This window comes from Thermobia domestica, chromosome 16 (assembly GCF_964235325.1).
Source record: "Thermobia domestica chromosome 16, izTheDome1.hap1.1, whole genome shotgun sequence".
Lineage (NCBI taxonomy): Eukaryota > Metazoa > Arthropoda > Insecta > Zygentoma > Lepismatidae > Thermobia > Thermobia domestica.
In genome coordinates, this window is record NC_137469.1 from 89,143,911 (window position 1) to 89,169,925 (window position 26,015).

General features: G+C 34.2%; 1 protein-coding gene across 1 annotated transcript in view; it reads left to right on the top strand.

Annotated features, from left to right (window-relative positions):
• The window catches only part of stan (Protocadherin-like wing polarity protein stan), a 113,541-nt gene that overhangs the window by 36,961 nt on the left and 50,565 nt on the right, over positions 1-26,015 (top strand). Inside the window, exons 10-19 of the mRNA XM_081742734.1 lie at positions 2,147-2,272; positions 3,016-3,241; positions 5,032-5,236; positions 7,483-7,595; positions 9,850-10,014; positions 12,438-12,592; positions 15,531-15,697; positions 17,838-18,110; positions 20,888-21,050; positions 25,572-25,697. Of these exons, the coding sequence (XP_081598860.1) occupies positions 2,147-2,272; positions 3,016-3,241; positions 5,032-5,236; positions 7,483-7,595; positions 9,850-10,014; positions 12,438-12,592; positions 15,531-15,697; positions 17,838-18,110; positions 20,888-21,050; positions 25,572-25,697 (1,719 nt within the window). The remainder of the gene's footprint in view (positions 1-2,146; positions 2,273-3,015; positions 3,242-5,031; positions 5,237-7,482; positions 7,596-9,849; positions 10,015-12,437; positions 12,593-15,530; positions 15,698-17,837; positions 18,111-20,887; positions 21,051-25,571; positions 25,698-26,015) is intronic.

Sequence of the window (26,015 nt, forward strand, 5' to 3'; positions counted from 1 at the left end):
TATGTGGATTTGATTCGTGCTTCGAATACTCCTTCGAAATATTTAAGTTGATGACACCAAACATAGCATCACAATATTGGCCATCGACAGTATTGATTAGAAACAGGCATCATCAATGCAGGTATCACGAGTCAGATTGCCAATTTCCACGTGAATATTTTTGTTAAAAGTAATTCTGTAGCACACAGCTGAAGGAAATTTTGTATATTTTCTGACTGTGATGCAAAATAGTGTAAATGGTGACTGAAGAGATGGGAGACTATGAGAGGAACTGCTTCACACTGTAGTGTCAGAACAATTAATGCGTAACTTAGTTTGCGTCCGCGCGATTTCACGGGATGAGCGAGTTTTAGAACGGTAGAATCTACCACGAACCCCTCCCCCGTTTTTGTCCTTTATTGATCTTTGTGCTGGAAAATCAAGGACAGTATATATCAGCGATGGCTGGTCTTATAGGTTCATGGCTGTGCAACGAACTGTTCTTTTTTTTTTTTTTTTTTTAATTCCAAACATTTTTTTAAAAATTTTAAAACAATGTTTTAATAAAAGTAAATCTTTGCTCTTTAGCACAAAACAATGTTGGTGCATCTATAAAAAATTCATGTCAAGAAACTGAAAGAAAGAGAGGTTTACACTTCCAGTTGCAGCAAGCGCTGCCTCTGAATCAAGTAACGTTGAACATAAGGCAGGAAGCTCCTATTCTTAACATTGGAAAGCGCATTCATACTTGCATCGCTCCTGTCTTCTCGTATTGTTCCCATGCAGTTGAAGTCACCTTGGCAACTGCCACTGAGCATCTGTAAAAATTACGAATTGCTCTACTCAGCAGCTCTTTACACTATCATCTGCCGTAGGTGTGTGTTGCGTGGGGTCTCGCGGCAGTTTGAAAGAATAAAACACAAACTCGCAATAATAATAATAATAATAATAATAATAATAATAATAATAATAATAATAATAATAATAATAATAATAATAATAATAATAATAGAGTAGAAGTCACGTAGAATATAGAATGTCTGAAGAGTCACGTGTATTAAGCGTAGTGAATTCCTATCGAGAAAGCCAGAATGATGCAATGGAAACAGATGCACAGACTGCACATCACTAGTTAAACTTGAGTAACCTTGGCAGCCATAGTTCTCCGTGGACTCCTAGCATTAGAAAACGTTTCGTGTTTTGATTTAGAAGTACAAACGCGAAATAAATCCATGAACTGACAAGGATTACAGTTACCAAACTCAGTCAAGACACTAAAGGTTGAACTACATTAGGCGACTGGAAGCGGTTAAAGTCTTACCTTGTTTGGATGTTCTCCCTGAAAGAAGGTTCTAGCCTATTTATCTAAAATAGTGGGCTCACTAAGCGAATAGAGCAGGGGCAGAGTGAGCAGTTTATTTTTTTCGTTTGTTCACAAAGATATAGAAATTATAGTGTGACCAGAATTTGAATTACTCAAAAATCTAGGTAAAGGCAGTGATTAGAAAAATGAACTCAACGGTAATTGATGACTTATCATACTGTCTATGTTTCTTGTTTACTACTTTTTAAATAATGCTTTTATTTATTTTGTAATAACTTATTTATTTTGTAATAATTTATGTAAGGTTTATAAAATAAATAGAAATATTATTTTAAAAGTAGTAAACAAGAAACATAGACAGCATGATAAGTCATCAATTACCGTTGAGTTCATTTTTCTAGTCGCTGCCTTTACCTAGATTTTTGAGTAATTCAAATTCTGGTCACACTGTAATTTCTATGGATGGCAACACTGGAAATTCTTCCGGTTCGTATTTTCGGGTGTAGAATAACATTATCCATTATTGTGGTAAGTTACATTTTATTACCTCTTTCCACTTACGAAAAATGGGCAAAAGAAAAATATTAGTTTTTCAAAAATATTTAGTAGTCTGCAGCCTTAAGTGTCAAGAAACCATATTCATGATAGGTTGTCCTTTTGTGTTGAGTAGCTTAAGATGTTAAGAAATAATATATCGTGACAGGTCCCGTCGCCTAGTGCAATTCACTTAAATATTGTACTGCCTAGCTTCAATCAAGTCAGCAAAATGAAATTCCATGTAGAGATAATATAATTGATGTAGAAAAGTTGTTAGTAAATTATTTGGTTTGTTTCTTGAAACAGGAAGTCGAGAACATTATTTGTGTGATACAGAAGTGAATCTCTGCTATTCTAATCCATGTGGCAACAAAGGCGATTGTAAAAGGAGAGAAGGAGGATACACATGTGTCTGTAAACCAGGATATACAGGTAAATTATATATCAGTTTAACTATAGCTTGTATATAATTCATTAATATTTGTTGTGGAATAAAATATGTTTTCCTTGGAGTTCTGATTTAATTATTAACTTTTAGTGTGATCACTGTTTTATTATGATCTACTACAGATTCGACTCTTTAAGAAAAGTCACATCCGTAAAAACTTAACATTTTATCACTATATGTTAATCGAAGAAAACTTAAAATATGTGGTAATTTTCTATATAACTCATATCAATGAATTCCACCAGCTTGCAGCAATAAAGTGTTAATTTTTAGAAATGTAACTTCTCTCGAGAGTCACCGTTGGACTTCCATGAATAACAATCTCACCAATTATTTCAGTACTTACTGAAAGGGGCTGTATACTAAATTACTCTTTCCACGTAACACAGAAAGAATCAAACACTTAAATTAAAAATACTTACATTCAAGAAATATTGCAATCCTTGTTTACAGTTTCAGAATCTTGTATATGTAGGGTATCAAATTTTACCTCTGGTCGAATGGATCAGATGTTCGGTTCCAGATCTTGTGTGGAACATTAATTTTGGTGTACCATTCTAATTTACCGATATTCATTTCCTCCTCTTTAGCATTATAGGACATAACAACGGAATGCTAAGCTGAAGACAATTTGATTTTTAATTCTAATTATAATTGCGAACCTGACTGGGTTTGAGTAATTTGGAAGAAAAGATTTTTAATCATGGTTATAACTGTTTTATTTCAGGTAAAAACTGCGAGATCGACTTGAATTTGGACACGTGTCAACCAGGAATATGCAGTTCTGGATCTAAGTGTGCTCCGTTAATTAAAGGAGGTTTTATCTGTGACAACTGTACTCGAGATGACTATTATACTAAGTTGTGTGAATTACGCGCTCGGAGTTTCTCCAAAAGTTCTTTTCTTACATTTCCTTCTTTGAGGCAGCGGCATCGTCTTCATTTACGATTAAAGTAAGTATAAGAGAGAGTAAATTAGTAAATTTTGTAGTCACCGAAGCACCCGAACGGTAAGACGTTTCAGCGACGTTTTGTCGCTTTCAGCACTAAGAAATTCTACATTGCTGAGGAATTACATAATTGGTAATATTCCCGCACTGTAGAAACAATTTAAACTGTGCTACCTTTTTACAACTATGAATGTACTTTACTTTAAAAATAACACTTGAAGGGTTAATGAAACATTGTTCTGAGTTAACATTAAGATCTTAACCTTGCACCACTTAAGGTAAGTTCGTAATGTTAACAGTATGTACTCTTTAGCATCCATTACTACGTATATTGTCCTTATTATTTTACCGTTTGGTTGCTTCAATAAGTAGAATGCACCCTATAATTTCATTAAGTAAATATAAAATTATTATTATTATTACAGTGTACTTATTATTTATTGTCCAGAACAATGACTGATATGATATGCCTACTTCCCTGTATTTTTAGGTTGCTTTCATACGATCCAGGAGATAAAACTGGATTTTAAACGCCCGGAATAACTGACGATATTATAAGGTATGAGATATTTACAGAATCCAAATCTAGAGAAAATTCGTTCCCGACATTTAAAAATACTGACGAAATTTCAAATTTCAAAGAAACCCGAACATTATGTGTAAGACTGCATCCGAGCGACGTTTATCCGTTAGAATTATGCCACAGCGGGCTTAGCATTTGCCTGTGTGTTGCTAATTACTAACTTCCCATATTCATTATTTCTTAAAGAATATATTTATTTAGGTGTCTCTTGGGTCATCCTGATTTTGCCTTCGCAAATCACACCTGATATTATGTTTACTCTTCGTTTCGCAATTTAACACTTAGGCAAGAAAAAGCATGTTATAATTTCTCTTCACTGATAAGTTTGTGTCGTATTTTGACTGTGTTAAAAATTAATTCACTCCTATTTGCAATATTCAAACGCAATGTAACAATTAATAATAATAATAATAATAATAATAATAATAATAATAATAATAATAATAATAATAATAATAATAATAATAATAATAATAATAATAATAATAATAATAATAATAATAATAATAATAATAATAATAATAATAATAATAATAATAATAATAATAATAATAATAATAATAATAATAATAATAATAATAATAATAATAATAATAATAATAATAATAATAATAATAATAATAATAATAATAATAATAATAATAATAATAATAATAATAATAATAATAATAATAATAATAATAATAATAATAATAATAATAATAATAATAATAATAATAATAATAATAATAATAATAATAATAATAATAATAATAATAATAATAATAATAATAATAATAATAATAATAATAATAATAATGGATCATAAAAAATATGAAAAATCAACATCGATATTACAGAACATTAAAACTACCACAAAAATGTTCTTTTGCGCAATATAAAATCAATTATACTTATTTATTTATTTATTTATTTTAGTGATTGATTCCAGTTTCTTTTGATTTCTGGTTTGTAGACGTAGATGAAGCGTACAGTTCTAGATTTGTAATTGTAAAGTTATGGATTGAAATCATGCAGTTATCGTGCTAAATGAGGTTTCTGCTCGATTTTCTTTTCTTAATTTTATGGAGTAATACCGGAATGATGCCTTAAAATATGGACTCTGAGCGACTTCTTTCCCATTACGTTTAGCCTCACTGCTTCCAGTGTCACTGACCCCATGTTCTTTTCCATAATTGATTTCTTTTATATATTTATTTTCCTTCTTTCAGATTTGCTACTCAATCTGAAAACGGCCTTCTTCTTTATAATGGACGTTATAACGAGAAGCATGACTTTATTGCTTTAGAAATAGTTCACCAAGCAGTGCAGTTCACGTTTTCTTTAGGATCCTATGCTACACGTGTAACAGCGTCGATTCCAGGTGGAGTAAGTGATGGGAAGTGGCATGAAGTAATTGTGGAATATTTTAACAAGGTACAGTATAAAACATATTTTGACACATTATATGTTTCTTAACAGCTTACCTGATATAGTGTTCTAGATGAAGTACCCATTGTAAGTTGCATATAATATTAATGGATGATATTTGAATATACAACAACGTCTTAACTTCTGGTTCGGAACTTCATTGATGCAAGTTACAGTTTATTAGAACTTCCACTATCCCAGAGTTTACCCTCAGTCTGGCTAGTTACCAAATTTTCCGTATTATACGAGAGCTCCTGTATTTGCCATAATTTTTACTTTCTCCGTCTCCCGATTGTTTTAATCCGGAAGTTCATATCTCCCGTATTTATTATTTTATTTTATTTTACTTATTAAAGGCAGCTAAATGTTATTTAAATGTGCCGCGTATTTTTAGAAGAAATTGTTTACTTAATTCTTGCACATTGAGATTTATATTAATACTGGGATCACTGTTTTTTCACTGTCGATTCTTATGCATCTTAACCTTATCATAAATAAAGATAATCCGTGACAAATTTTGTTTCCTAAGAGAAACATCGATGCAAAAATATCCGCTGATGATAATACTGTGGGAAAATGGGTGTCTGTAATAACAGAGGCAAAAGAGAAAAGATTTAATAGCCAGGAGTTAAGAAAGAAAAAAAAAAAACTCTTGGGTTTGTTTTGAGTATTCCAGGATCTAATCCTCTTCCGATGGTAGGAAACGATGTAATTCGGATTTAATGAAAGCTGAACTACAAATCACTTTGAATCTGTAGTTTATGTAAGGAGAAATACCTAAGTTCAGACTGCTGCCAAAGATATAAATAAATACCTCTTTAAATAAGAACCTCTGTATTCTACAATCATAGGTTTTATTTTAAGCAAATTCATATTCTTTCATAATAGCACTTTTTATTCATTTAGGGTCGTGATAATGTTCCTCTTACTTTTTTTTTTTTTTCTAAGTTAGCAAACCTAAAGTCCAATATTTGACCTTCCATATCTCTATCCCTTCGGGTTGGAATTTTCAAAATTCATGATAATGAATGAATGGCCATCGGTTCAAAGTAAATTATCCAGTCGAATACAGAAACCTCTTCACCAACTTAAAGTTATTTTTCAAAAACGAAACAGGATATACTCTGTAATGCAAACAATAGTTTTAGAGAGTATTGAGTTTCACGTTGTTTCTCGAACTGTCTTTCGATGGAAGTATAGAAGCTCTCATCAACTTGAATATATCAACAGATTAGATAACTGAGGGACGCATTGTTCTTCTTTTTGTTAAAATTTAGCATCCCGTTTCAGCATCGAGGCTATATGAGATGTTTGTCTGCAGTTTTAAGGTGGAATTCAAACCACCGTAAGAATAGTTGTAAGTTTAGCTATTGATTAGTGCAGTTGACGTAGTGCAGATAGGTGCAGATAGAGAGCTAAATACTTTATACACATGTCATATATGTGTATGTGTGTGTGTGTGAAGAGGAAAGCTCAGGAATCTTTATTTATTTATTTAGCCATCCTGACATGTCGTTTGTTTAACGCAATAGATTATCGCATTACAATTCACACGGTTCTTTTGCAGTAATACATTCTGTCAGATTATATATTGACTATTGAACTGGAGAATATTAGCTTCAGTTATAATCTCCAAGCACAATGCAAAATAGAACAAATACAGTTTAGCTTATCCTACACTTAAATGCTGATGTTTATTCAACCATCGTAGCCTGAAGGGCTACCCTTCGCTGCTCTTTAATTCGATTTTCGTAAGTATGTTTTCAAATAGCATGTAACAAGGATGGCGAACCCATGGAATGTGTGACAGTAATGCCTTGGGAACTACTCAGTCACTATTTATACATAAGAAATGTAAGAAATAACTAAGTTGCTGCTACGCAAACTACTCAAGATGAAGTAGCATGAAAAAACCTCTACAAATCCACAACTCCTCTTTTCCTTGCTAAGATGAGAGTTGTGGAAATAGCTAAAAATAAAGCAAAATTAAAGATAAAAAATTCTTGAGTGGCTTATTCAAGGACTACACAAAAATTGGATGCAGTACACTGAGTTGGCTATCCACGGTCAGAATTCCGATCAACGACTCAATGGAATTTATTTCTCGTCACTTAATAAACTTGTAGACAATCACTCTGCATGTGAAAATAATGTAGTCAGTAAAATTTGCATCAAAATATTTTCTTCTCAATATGTACTCACAATTAATGTTATGTATTGATTAATTTTCTCATATTTTCATATTGTTTCAGAGTGCAACGATAAGTTTGGACAACTGTGATTCACTTTTATCTATTAAGTACGGAGACAAACTCGGTGCAGAATGGTCATGTTCAAATTTCTCTGTGCAGATCCTAGAGAAAAGGTTAGTTTTAATTGAATATTATAGCAACAATAATAAGACTATTTTGTTTATGTGATGATAATTATTCAAAATTAACCCGTGATGTAAATCATAGCTCGTGCACAATGAAAATTAGCGTAGGGTGTATTTTAAGTTCAGAGAGGGAATTCACTCTTTGACTGATTTCAAATTCTAAGCAAGGGATAATTCCTTAACCTCACGTCATGTTCTTTTAATTTTTTTTCCTTCTAAGATGGAGTGAATCCTCCCACTCACCATTGAATTATTTCAGTTTCAGGTAATTTTCAGATAATAGGGGTGTTCCTTAAACCTTGAAGGATACACATATGTTCTATGAAAATCGGAGAATGTTTATGAAATTTATCGTGAAACATTTGATAGATTTGCCTGTTGTTCCTGAATGATTTGAACCTCAAGCAATTACGTTGAATGGGGATACTCAAAGTAATTATGTGCTGTATATCACTAAAATTAAATAAAATATTAACATCAAATAAAATTTATATATATATATTGGACAACTGTTTTGTATATATTGTGTATATACACAGACTTTTAAGTTGGGAATAAATTTATGCTGGTCCAAAACCCTTCTCGTGTGATCAGCGAAGTTAAGCGGTGTTGAGCTCGGTCTGAGGGAAGATGAGTGACTGTTTGTACTCGCCAAACGGTGTTGGGATTGCGGGGTCCACCCAGCGTCATGAGGACAATTGGGAAGCTACTTGCGAGCAAAAGTAGCGCAATCCGGTCTAACAAGCCAGCATCAACTGTTGGGGATCCCATGTACTGATAACACATTGCTTCAAAGGCATGCATGTCACAAGCCGGCTGGTAGACCCTGGTCCCTAAAGGCCATTGCGCTAGGAGTTTATATATATAATTTAAGTGTCCCTCTATGACCGAATGGCTAATTCATGTAGTTCTGAGTTTGATTCTCACTTGAGATATCATAGGATACAAACCTGAATGGTGGTTCGATTTCCACTTTAAACAGTAGATTCCGTCTCATATAGTATCAGTAGGGCTGTATTTACATAATGAATCATGGGCCAAGACAACAATTTTCTCGGACCAGATATTGTCCGAGGAAGTATATTATTTCCTATTATTATTTATAATAATTATATTATTATTATTATTATTATTATTATTATTATTATTATTATTATTATTATTATTATTATTATTATTATTATTATTATTATTATTATTATTATTTACATATTATTTATATATCATTTTATTTATTGTGTATATTTTATTTTTTTTTTCTGCTTCTACCTAAATATTGATTATTCACTTCAGTATCTCAAATTTTTGACATCGAAATTTATTAATATTGAGGGCCAGAAACATTTTTTAATGGCCCGGGGCGACAAAAATGTTAAATATGGCCCTGAGTCCTGGTGCTAAAAGGGGCTTTAGAACTGTATAAAACCAACCAACTAATATCTGATTCAACAATCATAGGCGTATATTAATGTGGACTCTGTGTTGTGTCCGCATAATAGAAGTTGAGATGAATACCGACCAATGTGTGACTGATCAGGCAACGAACTGCAGAGAATGACCGGTACGAAGGATTCTGTTTCCTTCCGAGTAGTATATTTTTACACTTTGAATTTCATAGCATACATACTTTTTTTAAATACAATTTGAACTTTTTATTTAACCCTTTATAACCGGTTTTCTTTCTCCTTTTATCTTTAATGTTCGTAGTTCAAATTATTGTAGAAAACTTTCTACATTAGATAAAACTTCGTATTTAATTTTAAATGTAGATTATATTTCTGTTCGCATCGTCTCGTATGCTGGCAATCTAACAGTTTGCGACAAAAGAAAATAATGTACTATGTATATAGAGTTTGTATACATTAGGTTTTTTTTTTTTTTTTATGATTATACAGTGGCACGTAAATAGAATGATGTGACAGAAAGGAAACGTTGGTGCAAGAATGGAAGAGCTGCGCATTTGATTTTTTTTTTTTTTTTCAAAATAAAGAATACTGAAACAAGAGTTGATGTATTTAACGGTTAAAACTTCTTTACTTTGAAGAATTGCGGTATTGCAAAGCATTCACGTTAAAATTGTGTTATAAATTAAAAATAATAAATAAAAGTATGCAGATGAAAACACATGTTGGTATTTGTTCATGATTTCATGTAAAGGTATGCAAGATGAAGAATTTAATTTTATGTAACAATTTTATTTTAATTAATTTTGTTAAAATATATTATTTTAATTTTTTCTTAGGTGTGCTGTGTTTACCGAAACCTGTCATAGATTCTTGGATCTAACTGGACCACTGCAACTTGGCGGATTACCAAGTCTTCCAACTAATTTTCAAATCCAGAATAAAGATTTCGTCGGATGCATTAGTGATTTATATGTGGACCACAAATTTGTCGATCTTAACAGGTATGTTGGAATTATCAACATAGTAAAGTACATTGTTTACAGTAGGAAAACTTTAACTTTACAGTAGGAAAGTTTTATTTAAAAGAAATTTGAACCCTCTACCACTGAGCCACCGCGGCATCATGTAGATTAAAGTAAAGTTCATTAGCACCCTTGGTACATATGAGATCTTTATATTTCAAAGTGTATCAGGAAAATGACGAAATATTAAGTTAGACAATTGTCTAATAGTGTAAAAGATGTTTGGTGATTGAGCGTATAGCCTTTTGCAATTTGATTGGAAACGATACTTGCTAACAGTGAACTAAAAGGACTTGCACGTTTGACGAAAGTGGTTATAATTTACATTTTTTTTTAAAATCAGAAATAAAAATATAAATTAGCTATAACAGTAAAGGAATAGGAAATTATATAATTGTAGGAATGAGGCATGGAGCGAACACACTGTACTTGCCCAAGATGAATCGTGACGACAGTGCAGTGTTGATGTTCTAGTTGTAAACGAATTAATGAATTCGTTGGCCCAGCCGGAAGATCACAGGACTCGTGTCAGAACGACAGGATCTCTCCTTGGAAGTTAACCATCAGGTTGAGCTTTGATCAATATTCGGAGAAGTAATGAAGATTTCCAACAAGATAATATCATTATCATTTTTAAATAACAAATTACACCAAATATCCCATATGAATTGCCTTTATTCAATCTGAGTTTATTGAATTGTTATCAATAGGCAGCCTAAACTTAGTATAAGTTGTTTATATATAGTTCAATAGTTAAATCCATGCACTCACTATAGACAAGGTGAATAGTAATCAGGTTCTACAGTCATAAGCACAACGCAACATAGGCTACAGGACATGCAAAACAAAAGCATGGAAAATTGACAGGGTAATTACATGCAATAGCAACTATAGAAACTCAGGAGCAAGATTCAGTCAATCAGTCAGAAGGATAGTTGGCAAGATGGCGTAGAATGTTCTACACAATAGAGCGTCATGCTCTTCAATTATTTCAATTTAATTTTTAACAACAATTTCAATTTTGGACATAATTTAGTGCATTACAATTTTTATAGTGTTATACATATTTTTTGTATGTTCTACGCTTCTGCCTTCCTTTTTAATTCACAAACTAGTGTGGAAACAGAACTATTTGAAACAGGCCAATTCGTCCATTTTGGAACGGGTCATCTTCTACAATTCCATTAACAACAAAAAGATTTAAAACAATTCTAGTGAAGCAGTCAATTTGGCCTTAGTGCTGTGACTTTTTAATTATAAAATCTCCCGCGAGGGAGATGAAGAGAATAGAATCAGTCAGAACACACACCAGGATTCGTAGTGACCAAATTGTAAACATTAACATTAATTAATTAACCATTCACTATCCATATCGTATACGTAGAATGCAACATTATTCATTTCACAATTATGTTACTTTTATTTATCATAAAGTCATTGACTATCATAATGTCGTAAATCTAATAATTATCTTTTTTCACAAATTGATATTTTGTCACTCGAATCAGGTGATTATTTATATTATGTTATTACGCTGAGTATCCCCGTCTTGCTTATGGTTAAAAGTAATTAGCTCTTAAGAGTAAGTGCATAAACAAATACGAACAAACAGCTTAGGCATGTAGGAAGCAAACAATTCTCATAAACATATTTTCATGTATAAAGTTTTTAATTAATTTAATCATATTGAATTTGCTGAGGTTTGGATATCACGCGGCAGGTTGTATCGAATTTGGTTCTAGAGGGCGAAATTAACTATTCAGTACCACATTATTCTTAGCATCAATTGATCTTCAACCAAATTATAACTTTCAACGGATAGTAAAATGTTATTACTAGTCTTTTACCTGGATTACACTTTAATTACAGATATTTATTTTGTTTCTGTTATATTTAATATTAAATGTCCTCATTTAGTAAGAATCACACTTAGTTTCATTAGCAAACTTTTTTTCTCACAATCAAATTTGTTCTTCTTCTTTATGCAACGTTAGCTTTTCAGGCGCAGAATTTTAAGTATTTATTTGCCACTAAACTGAATGATACATTTAATAATTGCGAATGAGATTAAATAAATTATAATAATGTAATAACAAATAAATGACTATTTAGACATTAATAACACAAAGAAATTTTATATTTGTAATGCCATCAAGTAAGTTGATGGGGCATTACAAGCATTGGCCTGTAAGTAAAAGATCCTATCTTAAGAAAGGCCATAGTAAAGGAAATGTCTGAAATATCGATCAAGTCACAAATCCAGGTTACAACTGTTATTATTCTTCACATCAGTTACTAACGATCTGCCTGATGTGTATGTTTGAAATCAAGGGTAAAATTAAAATTTTCAGCTTTCATGTTTATGTGAACATAGAGTAAAATAAATACTTAATACTTCCTAGTTTCGTTGCTGACAATGGAACGATTGCTGGGTGTCCAGAGAAGAAGTCATTCTGTGCATCGAAACCTTGTAAACACGGTGGTAAATGTGAAGATGGTTGGGGAACATATCTTTGTCAGTGCCCGGAAGGTTGGAGTGGAAAAGACTGCAGTGAATGTAAGTATTTCATAAAACTTATTAGTATTTAAAAAGTTTGTATTTGATGTTAACTGAATTTTTTTGTAATATCATTGTTTTGTTCCTTTCATAAACTGTGTATGATATCGTGAATGGTCGTACAATGTTAACATTAACTTGTTAATAGGTGAAGAAAATGATTTTTTTTTTCTGTTCCTTCATATTTGTTAGAAAAATGTTATATAAAACCTGTGGTGATATGTCTGAGTTTTGTTGGTGGATGTATTGTTATTCGTTTTCGTGTTTAATACTAATAGATAAATAATGGATTCTGAAAGTGATACTACTTATCGTCTTTGAGTGCTGAAAATAAAATAAAATAAAATAAAAACTATTTAAAAAGTGAAATCTAAGACTTCTCTATTTACGATAAGTCAATCTTTAACGGGGATTGTTTAATAAAACAAGAGTAACGAATAATCTGTCGACATAAACTAGAAATTTTATAATTTTATACTGAAGAATAAAATACTTAAAATTGTATGTAATGAAAAAAATATATATTTCAGCTGCTTATTCTGCCTACCTATATGATGCTGTAATCTCAACTAGATTTTGGGCTTCTTCAGTTTTAGCCTTCATTCTTATTTATTTATTTATTTATTTACAAATATTTCAGATACAGATCAGTGTCGATTTTATACTGAAACAGTGTCTGTTCTCCAACCTGGTATTCCCATGATCTGCAGTACATCGCTACATATATTGTTTTTTCCCTATTAATTTTGTATTATAAAACCTTCCGTTCATTATCTTAGGAACTCGTTTTCCGGCATTGTACTCATATTTCCTGCTCATTTTAATCTGATCTTTACACACTCCACTATATTGTCTTTCGCAAAATTCGGGAATTCTTCATCTTTCTTCTTGTTTCGAGCCATAAATACTTCTTAGTATTTTCCATTTTGGTTGTCAGCATCTATGTCTCGCATTCATAGATAATTACTAATATGACCGTCACTTTCAATGTTGTAATTTTGATTGAATTATTCAATAACTTAAATTTAAATATATCGTAGAGGGAGTAATATATTTTATTTGCGACATTTTTCCCTCCCTTCAGTTTCTTCTTGCTGTTCATTTCTGCTTCTGCTTCTGACGCAACAATGATTATCAACGCTAAAAGAATAAGCAAAAGAAGTCTATAAAGTACTCGTATGCGTGAGACACGTACTATGAATAATTCAAACAATTACTGAGCTGGGCGTAAGGGAAAACTCTTATTCTATCACTTTCACTTTCTTCAGTCGACCAAGTGAGAGAACAGTTGTAAATTATTGTCAAATTGTACAAATTGAGATCTCTAAAATTTGATTTAGGGAAAACTTACTGAAAAATCCACAGTTTATCAACAAGAGCCTACCGATTTTCATAAAATAGGCTAAATATACCGTTTCCGACTGCAAGAAAGCAATTTATCTTGGCACGAATTGTGGAAAACGCCCTATAATCGAGCGTAAATAGCTGAATTGATCATCACCAAATCGAACCGCTGAATCATTGAATTTGTGTCGCTGAAAATCTAAGGCGTGAGGGACTTTGGGAAAACTCATTTTGGGGAAGCTTTAATAAGTTTCGTGGAAGGGAAGAATTAGTGATTTAGGTAGACCCAACTTTGAGAAAACTCAGTTTAGAAGTTTACTGAGTTACACATATTTCACAAGCTAAGCTCACCCAGATCAGTTTTGTATCTCAGATACGATATACCTAGCACCAACATAAAGACAAAATAATATGATCTGTGTTTTTAACTTATTTAGTTGTTATTTTGTTTGTAATAATTAATTCGGCTTAAGCAGTCGAAATATTGTGAACCACAGTTACTCCATGAAATTGTAAGAATTTAATTTTTCAACCTCGATAATGCCATTTGTTCAAATATTGTTATTCGAAGTTTTATTTATCAGATTAATAAAAGAAACATATGTTCTAATGGCAATAGTATTTGGTAATGATATATGTTATTATTTTCTGTTCCCTGTTAGAATCTGGTCAAAGCTTCAGTTTTAACTTACTTGACGCGAAATAATTTTCTTTTATCCTAATATATTAAATAATCTTTCATAAATAGGTTCAAATCAATGCATTTTTAAATGTATACATATTAATTTCAATTTAATATCAAATATCAACGAAAATGATAATTGAAAAAGCTTCATGATGAACATCCTTCAATGAAAACAGTTTGCAACCATACAATATGTCCATTTGAGGTAATATCAAGCAGTTGAATGTTTGGAAGAAGATGCTTTTAATTTATTGCCGATTATTATTAAATTTGAGTTTAAGATTTAATAAGGTTGCCTATATTATTTTTGTTTCGAGTTTTAAAATGTAGTAATATGCGTGTAAAACAGTTCTCCATTATATATTGCATCATAGAAGTAAATTTTTCTTTGGGTACCATTTTAGGGATTGACTTTCCCAGTCCGTTATCTGCATGTAATAGAAAATGTTAGTTTTAGGTGAACTTATAGTGATTGTATACAAATTATGTAACCATTATTAAATCTTGGGATCTTTTGGTTGTAACTGTTGAGAATATAACATTCTCACATAGGGAAATTAATTTAAATATTTGTGAAGGGTAGTTTAGTAATTTTTTTATAACACTTTGAAATCACCGAAAGTATGAAAGACGTAATACAATGTATTTTGGTTTTTCTGTTACCAGATTTTGTTTCCTTTTCGTCAAAAATAATTTCACAAGAGATTAGTAATTCCTTCATCCTATGGACTACATGTGTGATTCATAGCTGAAAATATGTTGTCATAAATTTGTTTGCTAGCTTATTAATGTTTTGATGTTCCCCGGTTCACCTGCTTATTGTTGCATCTATAGATTTCAAATAGCTTGCTGATTAGATCGTTTTAGGGAGAATGTTACTGTATTTAGGTGTTGTTTGTGATTCCTTAGCTATCAAACCTCCGTGGCATTTCCGAGGTGATGGATATTTGATGTTCAACCCTTTGCTACGACAAATCCAACTGCCATGGCTCAACAGTTTGTCTGTGCGGACGTTACAGAGAGATGCATTTCTCATGAGTGTTCAAGTCGGTCAAAATAGCTCATCAGTCATTAGTGTGAGTAGCTTTTTTTTTAAAAAAAAGTTATATTCATCTAAGATTGTTCCTGCATGGGTATTTTGCTTGGATATATCTGTTTTACTTTAGTGTATGCTAAGTATATTATATGTATGTTGATAAATAGGTTTCGGAGCATGATATGTATACCTAATTGTGGCATTTGTCTCATAATATCCAGTATGTAAACAACATTTTTAGTAGGTAGTCACTTAGTAAAGTTATAAGTTACGTATATCAAATTAATAAAGAATTAATAAAATCACCTATCTTAGTGTATTTGTGTTTTATTTAATCGTAAATGATTAAATAAAACACAAATAGGCTAAGGTACGTAATTTTGTTAATTCTTTATTAATTTACATAGTACCATATTATACATAAATGGAAACATAAGTTTATTATGTATATCAAGTTCTTAGTAAATATAATATCTTGTATTTACACAAGACATTCACGTGTATTTATATTCTATACAATTGTAAAATTACCTTTTTGAAAGCACCATACATATCTTCGTAGTAGATAATTATGTATGGTTCAAAGAACCGTTGGTTTAATCTGTGATGGGAAACATTACTCCCATACGTTTTCTGGAAGTTCTGTTCCTTCACACTTTTCACCAACACTTCATTTTCATGACTTACATTTAATATCCGTTTCTTTCAGCCTATTAAGAAAATAATAATTTGGACATTAAACTAAATGGATTACTTTTTATTTAATTTTAATTATCTATATGCTATTTACTTTTACAATTACAGTTACTTCGTTATCTCGCGAGAAAAATTTAAAGTACAAAGTAATTGCTACAAAGAACAGTTATTAATATGAGAAATATTTATATAATCAATTTCCGGTGGTAGTTCTTTCATAGTCTGATTCAAGCCTAAAACATCTCTCATAACCTATCATCCTCATCGATGGTAACCGATAGCTCCAAATATAAGTGTAGAAGTTAACTCCAACTCAAGAGATAACGACAATATAATTTCAAACAAAAGAGTTTTATATTTATCGTATAATTTTGTAATGTGGCACAAAAAAAGCATATGCCACAAAATAAGCGAATACTCGAATAGTGCCGTACTATCTGAATTTCCCAGAGAGCTGTCAGAAACTTTAAAGAGAGTGAGTTAAACTAAGAAGGAAGAAGATAAAACAGTTTGAGAAACGGAAAGAACGAACAAAAATAAGATAGGAAACTAATTAAGTTTTCGATAGCTAGTACACCAGGACGTAGAGTATAAATTTGTGTCTGTATGAAGGAAGAGAAATTTGTATTAGTTGAAAAATTCACCAATTATGATCAGATTGGGGCGAAATCTGCTCAAAATAACATCGAATTTAGCTTTTCGGAAACTAATACCAAATACAAATTACTGACGGTTATTCACTGCGTATCCTGTCTTGTATCCTGTCTGCTGAGGTTTAGAAATTGTGATGAAATTTTTAGTGATAAAAGGTTAAACTTGAAGATTGACGCACCAAATTAAAATAAAACCATTCGACTTCAGATGCTAAGGTCCTCTCCTCTGTCTTGGATGAGACGAGAGGCGCAGTCGGTCGACTGGTCTCTCCCGATAACTTCCCGGTTTCGAAAGGCCGTGACTTCATGCGCACCTGGCATTATATAGGTGAATTTCCGAGGGCTGCCGTAGAAAAAGACTCAAATCCAGGAGATGTATAATCCTGCTTTTCATAAGATATAGAAATACCTCAATAATCCTCGATGTGAAAGCACTTTCATCTGTCCAGCTATAGTTATAGTAATACTGCTAACTCCTAAGAATTACGCTTTTTTTCAGTGAACTTCGCGATTTTGATTTTCGGTATGTTTGCCGTTGAATCGAGATAGATACACGGGATAATTTCAGAGACATGGTTTTTTAAAAATCTGGGAGAAATCAATTTGACAGAGCCCACATCTTTGAAAAAATAAAGCCCTTAAAAATTCATGTCTATTGAAATTTTTCCCTTTTAATTTTGCTTACATACGCTATAACGTTTTGTATGAACATGATACATTAAAAAAAAAAAATGTTTTTAAAATGTCATCAGACTACCATTCTTCTATATTGATAGCCTAACATAACATTATTATTATTATAATTAAATAATCTGATTTTAATTTCTGTAGCTGCGGAATGGTTTTCTACAATATGAGTATAATGCAGAAAGAGTGTCATTGGATGGAGCATATATTAGTGATGGAAGGTGGCATCATTTGGAGATCAAGTGGATGGCTGGTGAAATTTGGATCAATTTAGATTATGGCCAGTATGAGGTAACTGCTCCTATTGAAGCGAAAATTCAAGGATTGTATGTTGGAAAGACCGTGATTGGTGGTATGGATCCAACTGGCAGGAACGCCAATAGGATCATGGGGAGCTACTTCGAGGGATGCATACAGGTACTAAAGGATTACAATTTCGTCAAAAGTTCAGTATATTGGTACTTGGTTTTCAGTATATGTACTATATATAGTTTTGTAATCGTGTTTCGATATGAAGGTTTCCTGATTGGTTTCCTGTTATGTTTCCACATTATCCGAAATATTAGAAAATTATTCAGGGATTAGTAGTTTCACAGATAATCTAGTCATACACGGGATATTTGGACATTGACACGTAAGCGTCAAGTATTTGGCAGAACTGTTGTATAGATGGCGATGGTGTAATTAGAATAATGTCACATCAAACCATTTTAGGGTCGAGCGTGGAAAATATTTTTTTTTTCCCGACAAATTCAATTAGTTCTTATTTTAAGTAGTTACTGTAATTGATGGCTTCGTTGGTTCTACATAGGTTTCTTATCACAAAACTGATTGAGTATATGTGATTTATATACATAGCCAACCAAACGAATACTTATAATAGTTCCTAGTTTAGTGGGCAGAGCCCGTGCCTTTAAAGCACGAAATTCCGGGTTCGACTCCGGGGTGGAAGGGCATCGAACCGCACTTCAGTGATTCAGGCCTCGTCCTATTTAACTTTACTGGTTACAGACGACATTGGTGCAAATCAATCAATTAATATATGATGTATTATTACTTGTATGGGCAAAATATAATGCACAACGACTGTCTCTGTTTCCATTTACCTTGGGGGGCCGCGGTGGCTCAGTGGTAGAGCGTTCACCTCTGGTGCTTGAGGTCCCGGGTTCGATCCCAGCCCTCGCCAAGTGAGCCTTGTGGTGGACAAACACCGTGTGCGTGGGTTTCCTCAGGGTTCTCCCGTTTCCTCCCACTTTCTTCATTCCATCATTTCTTTCATTACTCATCATCACCGTCTTCTTTAGCCTTACCGGCATAACCGTGGGCCGTAAAACTCAAAGATTTCATTTTTTCCTCATTTACCTTGGTGGCTGAGCATACTGCCGAAGCGGTTGACTCGCTACACCCTACTATGGTCAGAGTAATGAGCAGTAATGTGTTAGCTCGTAAGAATCGTGAATTGGAAACGCTTGAAATAGAACATTAACACTGAAACTACTGTGTTGGTAGAAGTATAGGAAAATCTCTAAAACAAACTTTTTAAGAATCATACATGGGTTGGTACAGTTATTAAGTTTTTGTTTATGTTGATATGAAAGGTGCTGTATTATTTACCTGACTTGTGCGACCAATCTAGTGGTACCCAGTACTTATGAAGTACACTAACAATGGTTATGTAACTAAGGCAGTGGTTCCCAAACTTTGTGTCGCGCAGTCCCCTAGGGTATGTCGTGAAATAGAATTTAAAAATCATGAATCATTTAACAATGAGTTAAAATCAAATTTTGAGACAGACTGTAGCAGTACAAAAAGAAAGCCTCCAGTGGCAGGAACGATGCTCAATACTACATAGAATTACTACATTATAGAATCTCATAGGCTTGCACTATTATGATTTATATTATTATTATTAGTAAAAAAATCAAAACAAATGTGTCACGATGTGAACAAATGTCGTGAGCGTTCAGTGAAGTATGTCATCAGTCAAACAAAGGTTTGGAACCACTAAACTAAGATGTTGCCGTACTGTCGAAAAAATCGTTCGATAAACCCGCGTATTCTATGTTCGTTCGATAAATATTACAGTCGGATAAAGAAAATGGGTATTAGATTAATTTTTCTAAAAATTGATCTCTGTCATGGTTTCCGTGGAGTGTTTGTTGCTTTGTGTTAAGGTTTTTTTTTATTATTATATATATATATGTTGAGATGCATTAGTGTTGCTAGTTTATTACGCATTGCAATATTGATATTTCTAAAAGTAAAAGGTGTGAACTTCGCATGTCTGTTTTATATACTTAATGAAAAACTATTATTGAAATTCTTATTCATGTGAAGGTTACTGTATTCTTCACCTGTTAGTTTCTTTACGTAGTTTACTATTGATGCACAAACCAAATCGCATTAATTGCAATAGCTCACCAGTATCATCTACGTTTTTTTTTTTTTTTTTTTTTTTTTTTTTTTTTTTTTTTTTTTTTTTTTAATATAGATCGTATATCCTGTAGTACAATAAAATGTAGGATCTTGTACACGGTTTGTATTTCTTATGATCTGAAATTGTCAAAATATGCAAAATAAGAAAATGTATTTAGATCTAATATTTTGAAAAAATATACTCTACAACTGTGTCCGAAGAATTACGTAAATAAAGTTACGTTGTCTGAAAAAATAATTTTAAGATACATTTTAGTGGTGATCTAGTTTTTGAGAATAACAAACACAAAAACAAATCAACAATATTAAATTCTAAAATAGTATATGCTTGTATTTTATTTTGTCCAAACGTCATTTCACCAAGATACTTCATTTAGATACAGTAAATTCTTCGTGAAAATGGTTTCGTATTATTGTTAATCAACATAGTTAACTGTATAGGAAGTTGGAATATAAAAAGTTAATAATGTGCGACTTGAACTGGACATCCATGTTTCATTTTTGAGTAGTGGGAGATTTGTACTCTTTAAATTTCAATACAAATCTACCTATACAGATGTAATATAAAAATATGTGTTTATTTCTCAGCTTTCCAACACACACACACACACATATATATATAAATCCGTAGTTAAGACATATATCTTCCGAAGTTTCTATTACTATTGTTGACGTTTTGAAGATTGCGAGAAAATGTCACGTCTTGCGTTAAGGTTTAATATATTTTGCTATAATAGTTCATTTTGTTCTCTTGACAGGATGTTCGAGTGGGGAGCATGCAGCAGGTTCTGCAGAGACCAACGGATGTAGAAAATGTTGGTGAAGGGTGCAGCTCTGTGGATCCTTGCACGCAGGACAGATGCCCATCGCATAGTAAATGCATTTCAGATTGGGAACACTATAAGTGCAAGTGTGACGTTGGTACGTAATAAATTTCTTGTAATGTGATGTTGTTTCATTGGGTCAAGGAGAGAGTAATAATAAGAGTCAGATTTTTATAAAACGTGCATAAGGCTAAAATTAATTTACGGTTGTTATTTCAACTAGTATAGCAAAAGAAAGATCTCAGAAAATAGAAAGTGTAGCGATGTGATTACTTACATAAGAATATAATTGTATTCTATATACTACTTACTGAGACGATTTAGGTTGTCTTTAGTTTTATTATATATATGCAGATGGTGATCAGAAAAATGGAAACACCTGTAGTTGGCAACACGTCAGATGTATGAGTTGGCAGTGGTGTCGTGGCGCCCGCAGCGCCGAACCGCTGGTGGTGGTGTGTTAGGTCGGTCTCCATACTACGTCAGGCGCAGTAGAACAGCAATGTCCAGTGGCTGCAGCAGACGGAGGTAGTGTAAAATGGGAGACCTCTCAGATTTTCAAAGAGGGCAAATTGTTGGTGCGCGGTTATGTGGAGTGAGTGTGACGGCAGTGGCTACTGTGTTAGGTGTGTCGCGTGGGACAGTGTCGAAAGTGATGACGGCCTACACAACACACGGGAAAACCACATCGGTGAAGCGGAACAGCGGGCGGAAGAAAATCATGAGTGACAGGTCACGCCGGGTATTAAAGCGCATTGTCACACAGAACCGTCGTGCCACTGCGGAGCAAGTGACGGAGGAACTCAATCAGCACCTACCCCACCCTGTTTCGACAATCACAGTCCGCCGCGAATTACATGACATGAACTTACGGGGTCATGTTGCACGGGCAAAACCGCTCATTAGGGACCATAACGCTTTCGCACGCCGCAAATGGTGCCGCGACCATGCAACTTGGACCGTTGAGGACTGGAAACGTGTGATATGGTCGGATGAGTCATCCTTCACCCTATTCCCAACCACGGGTCGTGTTTATGTGTGGAGAACGCCCAAAGAAGCTTATGATCTGCAGTGTCTCCGCCCAACAGTGAAACATGGCGGCGGCTCGGTGATGCTGTGGGCCGCCATATCATGGTTTTCATTGAGTCCTGTGGTCACACTTAGCGGACGAATCACTGCCAACGATTATGTCGCAATTTTAGGAGACCACTTGCAACCTATGGTCCGGATGTTGTTCCCGGACAATGACGCCATCTTCCAGGATGATAATGCACCCATTCACACAGTTGGCGTTGTTGCAGCGTGGTTTGAGGAACATCGGGATGAAGTTCAACACCTTCCCTGGCCCGCCCAATCCCGAGATCTCAACATAATTGAACATCTGTGGTCCGTCTTGGAAACACGACTCCGGCGACGATTTCCACCTCCATCCTCTCTCACAGAACTGGCCGATGCCCTGCACGAGGAATGGTGTAAAATTCCACTTGCTACCATTCACGACCTCTATGCCTCCATCCCACGTCGCATGAAGGCTGTTCTGAAGGCGAAAGGTGGCCCGACACCATATTAATCTGGTAAGTTGCAATTTCGTTCAGGTGTTTCCATTTTTCTGATCATCATCTGTATATATATATATTGGGAAACATGTAAGTGCCTCAGGTTTTTTTATGTAATTCGTTTTTTTTTTACTTAATAGTGTTTTATTAAAAATGTTAGTATGTTTAAACTTGTGTTTCAGCGTACGCGCATTTGACGTACAGGGTGTGATTGAAAAGTACCGGAACTTTTCCCGCCGCGCGGCTTCCTGGCGTTCGAAAAATGTGAAGGGTGGGGGAAAATGTGCGTGGGACCTTCCTCTTTCAAGCGGAACTTGGCCCAGTGCGCTGTGAGCAGCGGTTGAGAAAGCATCGCTATCCGCACGAACGTCGTTTTGGTCGTCGGTCACGTTTTTTGAGCGCCGAAAATGGAGTCAAAGATTGACCAACGCTACGCCATCAAGTTCACCGAGGGGTTGTACTCGTAGCACCATGTTTCATCACCACTGATCACACTGTCTAATAACTCTTCGTCGGCTTCCACACAATCCAGCACTTCACAACTCATTTTCACTCGCAGTTCTTTTTGCTCCTCGGTCAACACCTTGGGGACCAGTTTGGCGCACACCTTCCGCATGTTCAATTCTTCAGTCACAATTTTTTGCACTGCATAGTATGTCAAATTAAGTTCTTCGCTGATCTCCCGGAGGGTTGTCCGACGGTCCAGGTTCAGGTATTCGCGAACTCGGTCGACGTTTTCATCGGTTTTCGACGTCGACGGCCTCCCAGAGCGTTGTTCGTCATCGGCGTCCTCCCGGCCTTCCCTGAAGGCCTTGTGCCACTCAAAGATCCGAGTACGGGACATTACATCTTCCCCAATGGCTTCCTTGAGCACGTCCTGGGTCTCGGTGAACGTCTTTTTTAGTTTGACACAAAACTTGATGGCGTAGCGTTGGTCAATCTTTGACTCCATTTTCGGCGCTCAAAAAACGTGACCGACGACCAAAACGACGTTCGCGCGGACAGCGATGCTTTCTCAACCGCTGCTCGCAGCGCACTGGGCCAAGTTCCGCTTGAAAGAGGAAGGTCCCGCGCACATTTCCCCCCACCCCTCACATTTTTTCGAACGCCAGGGAGCCGCGCGGCGGGAAAAGTTCCGGTACTTTTCAATCACACCCTGTAGGAGATCCGGGTTCGATACCCGGTGGGAGCTCATGTGATTCGTATCCCTCGTTAAGGTGTAGGTCCACGTCTCATATAGCCTTGCTACTAAACGGGACACTAAACTCAAATCCACCCAACCCATGTGAACTGTAACTGCATATATATGTGCATGAGAGCAAGGGGAGATAAATGGAAAAATTCGTTCTTTAATCTTTTAGCTATACAAAACTCCCAACGAGAACACATAATTTGAAATAATTCAACATCTTTTTCTGTGAAGTTGCTCAGGTATGGGGAGTTTTGTCCTTTCTCTAATTCAGAGATCTGTACACTTTCGCTGATTGGGAGCTCTTCTTAGCACTTTGAGGAACATAATTAGCAGTGACCGTTCTTGAGAGGTTACATCAATAAAAGTTAAACTTATATCGCGACAGACTAAATGAAGAAAAATTACCTAATGTCCTAATTTTTCATATAAGAATTAGGACATTAACTAAGAACTAAGTTTTCACGTCTTAGTTTGTAGTGATAAAATCTTAGTTTTAACCAATGTAATTTCCCTTAAGAGCCGTCACTGACAATAAGTTAAATTACTGTAAAATCTAAGATATCTTAAATTAATATCCTGTAACAAATTAGTTTTCATACTTCATTCATCTTTCGTAGCTGTTTAAAATTATCTTATGAAATTATTCGAATTAGTTAATGAGCTTTCGCTGACGGTCCAAGAAAAAGTCCATAACCCTATTGTAAGTAACAAATTGGCTTAAGGCAACAAAAATAGTATCTTTTCTTTCCACTAGATCATAGAAGTTAAACTAGAAAAAGAATTTAAGAGATAATATTTAGTTATTAGCTACCGGCGTAAGCATATGTGACATTATAGTTTCACTCGAGATGTATGTATGTGGTACTTTTATGTATCTAAGTCAAATTAAGTGAGCAAGTAACCCATCATTTAAGGAATAAAGATCGCTATATTTGGTTGCCGAGTTTGGTCAGGTACAGGCTAGGCTCGGCTTCTATTTAATGCGTTATTCCTTTGTAAGTACTGGCCGGACTACAACCAAATTTGGCCGGCAAGTAGCCCTCGTCTAAGGAATAAAAACCGGTATATTTAGTGGCGGACAGCTCGGACAGGGACAGGCTTGACTCGGCTTGTGTGTGGTACTTTGTTTCTCGGTAACTAGTGGCCAGATCTGATCGAAATGTGGCACGGTGCCTCAATGGTACAGCGCTTACCTCTGGTGCGTGAGATCCATGGTTGAATGCCCGGCCAAGTAAGTTTGTGTCCGTTGTTTTCCTCGGGGTACTACCGTTTCCTCCCATATTTTTATTCCACCGATTCGTCCATCATCATTCACTTGCCCTAATCATTCGTATTTCCTTTATTAAAGGGCATAATCTTGGGTCGTTAAACTGTACTATTTCATTTCATTTCATTTCTGAGTGAAATGTGGTGGGCAAGTAATCAGGAAAAACAGAGGCAGTGCTCCACAGCTTTGCACTCCGGTTCATCGACTGTGTTCTGCTTGTAAATAGCTACAGTTCTTTAGATTAAGATTACATTATGTTTTAATACATGTTCTAGGTAAAGTGATACTCAAGCATCATGTTCTCTTTATCAGTCTGTATTCTGTATTGTTGTGTTTGTGCATTTCTTGGTACCTCTTACATTCTCTCCACAAAATACTGTAGACTGGTATTATTCTTTCATAAACTAATGACCACATATTCCTTACATGTTGTTAACGATGCTAATGTGTAAGTGAAAAAAGCAAGTGTTACTTGAATCAAGTACTTAGTATTCGACTTGTTTATTTTGTATTCCATGTTTTTTACTATGATAGATTTTAGCAAAATATGTAGTTTCGATAAATAGAAATTAATATTGTATTTTTTCTTTCTTCATTATCCAGGATATGTTGGGTATGCGTGTGTAAACGTGTGTGATGTTAATCCTTGTGAAAATGAAGCGCATTGTTTGAGAGACAAGAAACAGAAGCGAGGTTATAAATGCGAGTGCAATTCAAGTGAATTCTCAGGTATGTATTTAACCAGCTAAATATATTCCTTTTTAAAGACGATTATATTATTTGTATTACCTTATGAGAACGGTTTGAAATGTTGGATTTATAGTGTTTTCGACAATAAAATTGTCAGCTTCAATAAACTTCTTCATCAAAACGATTTTGTGCTTATTATCTTGTATTAAGTGTGTGGCGTCCCTCTATTGGAACAGGTCAGTAGTCACACAAACCCCTCGTTCCGGCGCGTAAGTCACTTCGTTTCCCTTGTATAAGCGCATCATCAAATGAGACGTTAAGAATTTCCTACGGTTATCTTGTAAATTTTAAGAATAT